General features: G+C 41.2%; 1 protein-coding gene across 1 annotated transcript in view; it reads right to left on the bottom strand.

Moving 5' to 3' along the window:
• Positions 1–8008, bottom strand: part of RMDN2 (regulator of microtubule dynamics 2) — a 68310-nt gene that overhangs the window by 19222 nt on the left and 41080 nt on the right. Inside the window, exon 8 of the mRNA XM_010855592.1 lies at positions 2111–2209. Coding sequence (XP_010853894.1) covers positions 2111–2209 — 99 coding nt within the window. The remainder of the gene's footprint in view (positions 1–2110; positions 2210–8008) is intronic.

The raw sequence follows: 8008 nt of genomic DNA on the forward strand, positions 1-8008 counted from the left end.
ATGCTTCTTACTTACTTTTGATTTTATCTGTGTAATACTTCTGGAAAAGGCAGTGGCACCCCACTCCAGTACTCTTGCCTGGAAAATCCCATGGGCGGAAGGGCCTGGTAGGCTGCAGTCCATGGGGTCGCGAAGAGTCGGACACGACTGAGTGACCTCACTTTCACTTTTCACTTCCATGCATTGGAGAAGGAAATGGCAACCCACTCCAGTGTTCTTGCCTGGAGAATCCCAGGGACAGGGGAGCCTGGTGGGCTGCCGTCTATGGGGTTGCACAGAGTCGGACACGACTGAAGCGACTTAGCAGCAGTGTAATACTTCAGGTGCAGAAGCACCTTAAGAACTTGTGTTCCATGTCCTGAAAACCTGACCCTCTAATTATAAATTTGCTACCATCAAAAATAGGTTCAAATGAAATTTTTGCTAATGAACATGTGATTAGTCACTTAGTTGTGTCTGACTCTTTGTGACCCCATGGACAGTTCTGTAGCCCGCCAGGCTCCTCAGTCCATGGGGATTCTCCAGGCAAGAATACTGGAGTGGGTAGCCTATCCCTTCTCCAGGGAATCTTCCCAACCCAGGGATTGAACCCACGTCTCCCACATTGCAGGCAGATTGTTCACCAGCTGGGCCACCAGGGAAGCCCAAGAATACTGGAGTGGGTAGCCTATCCCTTCTCCAGGGAAACTTCCCAACCCAGGAATTGAACCAGGGTCTCCTGCATTGCAGGCTGATTCTTTACCTACCAGGGAAGCCCCATGAACACAGCAACTTTTATAAATCATTTTAAATGCACGATGATCTATATCCTTATAAAATTTAACAAGGGAGAACTAATTCTTGATGTTAGAAAGAAGGTGAAGTGATAATACAGTATCAGACTTCATTCACGTCTTTGACCTGCCATTGTGTGACACTGGAAAAAGTTACATTCCTGATGTCTTGATTCCCTTTCTTATAAAACAAAAAAGATCACACTAAATAAAAAAGAAGAAACATACAGCCCTTATACTTGTATATTCATACTTTATCCCACAGGGTACAGGCTTGATTTCAGAATACTTATTTTTTCAAAAAGCCACTAGCCATTGTTCAGGGAAGTGCAGTATATTTGCTATCTTAGAATATATCATTTTTAAACTCCCTCTCGGTTCTACAAAATAGAGCCCTAAAATATACCAAAAAATACTAGCCTTTAAAATATATTTGACAATACTGTTCAGAGCCTGATTTTCTCTATATTGTTACAAATCTGAAGGAGGCAGGAGGGAAAAGAAAAATCAGTATCTGTAAGATTCCATAATTGGTTCCAGAGAAAAATGAAGAGATTAGCCCAACAGCAAGTTGTTTAAATGCGTGGATATATTACACATTCTCATGTGTGCACACACACATATTACTATTTAGAGTTTATCAGCAGAGCAATTGTACATTTTAGGATGGTAATGAAAATCCTGGTTTGGTCTGATGCCCCACAAATGTTCCATAGAACTGTCTGCAATTCATAGAGTAACTTTTAAAATAACTTATCTTCTTGGCAACTTTTAGTTCTTTAAGATTAAACTGGTTCTATGTTAGGATAATCAGGAGTATTTTGGACCAAGTCTAGTAATCAGGAGGGCTTCCCAGGTGGGCCCAGTGGTAAAGAATCCATCTGCCAATGCAGGAGATGCAGGAGACACGGGTTCGATCCCTGGGATGGGAAGATCCCCTGGAGGAGGAAATGGAAACCTATGCCAGTATTCTTGACGGGAAAATCGCATGGACAGAGGAGCCTGGCAGGCTACAGCCCATGGGGTGTCAAAGAGTTGGACACGACTGAGCAACTGAGCATGCATGCTTTCTAAAAATTAGGACATGAATGCTTTTGTACATAAACAGTCTGGAGAGCTATACTGGATTTGGCAGTAAGGGCTGCCACAGCTAGGACTTAGCACATAACTATCCTCTAAGAAGTAGTTTGAACATGCCAAAATGAGGACACAATCTGGGGCTCCAGTTAGAGGTCTACACATGGACAAGAGGAAGATTTCCTTGACAGCAATAGTAGGCGGGCCTGATGAAGACAGGGGCCAGACTGACACTGAAAAAACGGATAGGCAAAACATACCTTAAGGAAATTTTGCAAAGCTTCTTGTACAGTTGAGGACGGTATATTTCCAAACAGAGTCGCAGCCATTTTTCTCTCAATCCAGCTCAGTTTTGAGACCTGCAAATATACAGCAACAACACTCAGACAGTTGACCACCTTTTGAATGAATCTCTCCTCAGATGCATGTGTGTGTGCACAGACGTAGGGTATGCATACAGTATCAGGCTGTCAGTTTCAGTTCATTCAGTCGTGTCTGACTCTTTGTGACCCCATGAACTGCAGCATGCCAGGCTTCCCTGTCCTTCACCACCTCCTGGAGCTTGCTCAAACTCATGTCCATAGAGTTGGTGAAGCCATCCAAACATCTTATCCTTTGTTGTCCCCTTCTCCTGCCTTCAGTCTTGCCCAGCATCAGGGTCTTTTCAAATGAGTCAGTTTTTCGCATCAGGTAGCCAAAGTATTGGAGTTTGAGCTTTTTTTAGCTTCAGCATCAGTCCTTCCAATGAATATTCAGGACTGATTTCCTTTAGGATTGACTGGTTGGATCTCCTTGCAGTCCAAGGGACTCTCAAGAGTCTTCTCCAAAACCACAGTTCAAAAGCATCAGTTCTTCAGTGCTCAGCTTTCTTTGTAGTCCAATTCTCACATCCATACATGACTACTGGAAAAACCATTGCTTTGACTAGACAAACCCTTGTTGGCAAAGTACCATCTCTGCTCTTTAATATGCTGTCTAGGTTGGCCATAGCCTTTTTTCCAAGGAGCAAGCGTCTTTTAATTTCATGGCTGAAGTTACCATCTGCAGTGATTTTGGAGACCCCCCCAACATAAAGTCTCTTACTGTTTGCATTGTTTCCCCATCTATTTGCCAAGAAGTGATGGGACCAGATGCCATGATCTCAGATTTTTGAATGTTGAGTTTTAAGTCAACTTTTTCACTCTCCTCTTTGACTTTCATCAAGAGGCTCTTTAGTTCTTCACTTTCTGCCATATGGGTGGTGTCATCTGCATATCTGAAGATATTGATATTTCTCCCAGCAATCTTGATTCCAGCTTGTACTTCATCCAGTCTGGCACTTTGCATGATGTACTCTGCATGTAAGTTAAATAAGCAGGGTGACAATATACAGCCTTGACGTACTCCTTTCCTGATTTGGAACCAGTCTGTTGCTCCATGTCCAGTTCTAACTGTTGCTTCCTGACCTGCATACAGATTTCTCAGGAGGCAGGTCAGGTTGTCTGGTATTGCCATCTCTTTCAGAATTTTCCACAGTTTGTTGTGATCCACACAGTCAAAGGCTTTGGCATAGTCAATAAACAGAAGTAGATGTTTTTCTGGAACTCTCTTTCTTTTTTGATGATCCAGCAGATGTTGGCAACTTGAGCTCTGGTTCCTCTGCCTTTTTTAAATCCAGCTTGAACATCTGGAAGTTCACAGTTCACATACTGTTGAAGCCTGGCTTGGAGAATTTTGAGCATTACTTTGCTAGCATGTGAGATTGTGTGGTAGTTTGAGCATTCTTTGGCACTGCCTTTCTTTGGGATTGGAATGAAAACTGACCTTTTCCAGTCCTGTGGCCACTGCTGAGTTTTCCAAATTTGCTGGCATATTGAGTGCAGCACTTTCACAGCATCATCCTTTAGGATTTGAAATAGCTCAGCTGGGATTCCATCACCTCCACTAGCTTTGCTTGTAATGATGCTTCCTAAGGCCCACTTGATTTCACATTCCAGGATGTCTGGCTCTAGGTGAGTGATCACACCATCATGATTATCTGGGTCATGAAGATCTTTTTTGTACAGTTTCTCTGTGTGTTCTTGCCACCTCTTCTTAATATCTTCTGCTTCTGTTAGGTCCATACCATTTCTGTCCTTTATTGAGCCCAACTTTGCATGAAATGTTACCTTAGTAACTCTAATTTTCTTGAAGAGATCTCTAGTCTTTCTCCTTCTATTGTTTTCCTCTATTTCTTTGCACTGATCACTGAAGAAGGCTCTCTTATCTCTCCTTGCTATTCTTTGGAACTTTGCGTTCAAATGGGTATATCTTTCCTTTTCTCCTTTGCCTTTCACTTCTCTTTTCTCAGCTATTTGTAAGGCCTCCTCAGACAACTATTTGCCCTTTTTGCATTTCTTCTTCTTGGGGATGGTCTTGATCACTGCCTTCTGTACAATGTCACAAACCTCCATCCATAGTTCTTCAGGTACTCTGTCTATCAGATCTAATCCCTTGAATCTATTTCTCACTTCCACTGTATAATCATAAGGGATTTGATTCAGATCATGCCTGAATGGTCTAGTGGTTTCCCCTACTTTCTTCGATTTAAGTCTGATTTTGGCAAGAAGGAGTTCATGATCTGAGCCACAGTCAGCTCCCAGTCTTGTTTTTGCTGACTGTATAGAGCTTCTCCATCTTTGGCTGCAAAAAATATAATCAATCTGATTTCGGTATTGACCATCTGGTGATATCCATGTGTAGAGTCTTCTCTTGTGTTATTGGAAGAAGGTGTTTGCTATGATCAGTGCCTTCTCTTGGCAAAACTCTGTTGGCCTTTGCCCTGATCCATTTTGTACTCCAAGGCCAAATTTGCCTGTTACTCCAGGTATCTCTTGACTTCCTACTTTTGCATTCCTGTCCCCTATAATGAACGGACATCTTTTTTGGGTGTTCTAGAAGGTCTTATAGGTCTTCAAAGAAATATTCAACTTCAGCTTCTTCAGCATTACTAGTTAGGGCATAGACTTGGATTACTGTGATATTGAATGGTTTGCCTTGGAAATGAATAGAGATCATTCTGTTCTATTCTGATCATGAATCAAGGTAAATTGGAAGTGGTCAAGCAGCAGATGGCAAGAGTGAACATCAATATTTTAGGAATCAGGGAAGTAAAATGGACTGGAATGGCGAATTTAATTCAGATGACCATTATATCTAGTACTGTGGGCAAGAATCCCTTAGAAGAAATGGAGTAGCCCTCATAGTCAACAAAAGAGTCCGAAATGCATACAATATAATATATATAAATATATATCCATGTTATATACATGAGAGATATAACCTTATGGTATTAGTATCTTGCCTTCCTTTTTCATAATTCTAACAAACCATGAGCTCTAAAAGCACTGGTTACCAAACCAATCTGAAATACTCTTAAGCAGGCTTGTGTCCAAAGAAAGGCAGAGCGGGTAGGGGTGGGGAATGATGCTGGTCCTGTTTGTTCACGTGATTCTTGATTGTGAGATGATGAACAGCATTTCCTTGTACAGAATACAGCAGCTACAGGACTCTGCCTTTGCCATGCTCCCAACCTGACCAGATCACAGCAGCTCAGAAATGTAAACAGGCCAAGGTTCCTCAATCCAGAAGGAGTGTGCTGTGAGGGCCCGGTGTATGCATTTGTAATTCAGGGGAATTTTTTAAAAAGCAACAACCACCAAAATTAAATCTCATATTGTCATTTGTTTTTTGCTTCTTTTTAAATTTTTTCACTTTTAACAAACATGAATAGTAAATATATAATATAAAAGATTAAAGGGATTCAGAAATGAGTACTTAAAAGGAGAACTATGCTCTCCATAACCCCATGGAGTGCCTTCCTTCTCAATGCCATTTTCAAGGGTTCTAGGTAGCTGTTGTTTTGTTGCCTAGTCGTGTCCGGCTCTTTGCTACCCTATGGAATGTAGCATGCCAGGCCTCTGAGGTAGCCATTCAATTCAGTTCAGTTCAGTCACTCAGTCGTGTCTGACTCTTTGCAACCCCATGGACTGCAGCACGCCAGGCCTCCCTGTCCATCACCAACTCCCGGAGTTTACTCAAACTCATGTCCATTGAGTTGGTGATGCCATCCAACCATCTCATCCCCTGTCGGCCCCTTCTCCTCCTGCCTTCAATCTTCCCAGCATCAGGGTCTTTTCCAATGAGTCAGCTCTTCGCACCAGGTGGCCAAAGTATTGGAGTTTCACCTTCAGCATCAGTCCTTCCAATGAATATTCAGGACTGACTTCCTTTAAGAAGGTAGCCATTTTTAAAAATTATTCTATAAATATTTTAAAATAACTTCAAATGGAATGTAACCTTTAAGCAGTGTGAAATACTATGTTGTACATCTGAAGCTTACATAATACTGTATGTCAACTATAGCTCAGTTTAAAAAATGAGGTATGAACTATTGATATTATGTAACTATTAACATACGTAAGCTATAAGGATACACCATATAGCACAGGGGATACAGTCAATATTTTATAACTTTAAATGTAGTATAATCCATACCAGCAGCTTCCCAGGTAGCGCTAGTGGTAAAGAACTTGTCTACCAGTGCAGGAGATGTAAGAGACTCTGGCTAAATCCCGAGGTCAGGAAGATCCCCTGGAGGAGGGCATGATAACCCACTCCAGGATTCTTGCCTGGGAAATCCTATGGACAGGGACCCTGGTGGGCCACAGTCCATGGCATCACAAGGAGTCTGACACGAACCAACTGAGCACACACGCACAATCTATAAAAACTGCATTCACCACGTTCTACTCCTGAAACTAAGATAATAACTGTAAGTCGACCATACTTCAAAAGTAATACTATCCCCCCAGAACTATTCCCTGGCTTTCCTACATAATGTTACTTTATTGCTATGATTCTTTTTTCTTTTTTGAACAAGAAAAAGAAGATATCTTGTTCATCTCCTTCTTTGACTTGTTGTTTTCTCTTAACATTATAGGTTTTAAGAGTTCATCTAGAGTAATTGAAGTTCAGTCATTTAAACAACTCCAAGACAGTCCATCATTTAAACGTACATCAGTGATTTTTCACGCACTCTTTTTTTCAGTGGACATTTGGGTCTTTTTCCATTTTTTCGCTCTCAGAAACAAGGCTGCTACAGTAACCATTCTTATATATCCTTCTAATGCACATTTGCAAGAGTTTCTATAGGGTAGGTACCAGTGTCATATAGTAAACAAGCAATCAAATTCAAGAGATAATACCAATTGTTTCTAAGATGGTTCTATCAATTTGTGCCCCCACAACAGTGTAAGAATTTCTGTTACTCCATATTTTTGAAACATCTCATATTAATAAAGTTTTATCAAATGGGAATAAAATGGCATCTCCTTATTTATTTATCATTTCCTATTATTTCTAATTCAAGATTAATGGTTTTTAAGATTAATGTTTTGCTTCTGAATTTCTAATACTGATATAATTGCTTTATGATCAGAAAAGCTATATGATATCAATTCTGACTTGTTTCATGATCTCATGTATGGTCAATTTTGTAAACATCCTGCATACGCTTGAAAAATGTATGTCCTCTTTGGCTAGATACATGTTTTCATCTATGTTTATTAGATCAAAATTATTAAATGTGAGGCTCCAATCAGTGTTTCAGATACTTACTAGCACTTTTTTTGTCTCTTGTTCTATTATCAAGAGAGGGGGTGGAAATCCACCACTATGTAGTGTCCTTACGTCCCTTCCGTGTCTTTTGATTTTCCCTTCATATTTTGTCTGTTCCTCTGTGCTGCTTCCTGGCAACGTTTTCAGATTTATCCTAAAGGTCGTTAATTCTCTCTTTAGCAGTGCCTGCTGCTGCTAAGTCGCTTCAGTCGTGTCTGGCTCTGTGCGACCTCATAGACAGCAGCCTACCAGGCTCCCCCGTCCCTGGGATTCTCCAGGCAAGAACACTGGAGTGGGTTGCCATTTCCTTCTTCAGAGGATCTTCCAGACCCAGGGATGGAACCCGCGTCTCTTGTGTCTTCTGCATTGGCAGGCGAGTTCTTTACCAGCTGAGCCACCAGGGAAGCCCCAAGTATACGATATATACCAAGAATATGATTTGAAAATATGTTCTTCCATTCCATCCGTTGCCTTTTCACTGCTTTTTGACTGTTTCAACTCCTCAGACTCCAGGGGTCGCC

This window comes from Bison bison, unplaced genomic scaffold, assembly GCF_000754665.1.
Source record: "Bison bison bison isolate TAMUID 2011002044 unplaced genomic scaffold, Bison_UMD1.0 scf7180017864366, whole genome shotgun sequence".
Classification (NCBI taxonomy): domain Eukaryota; kingdom Metazoa; phylum Chordata; class Mammalia; order Artiodactyla; family Bovidae; genus Bison; species Bison bison.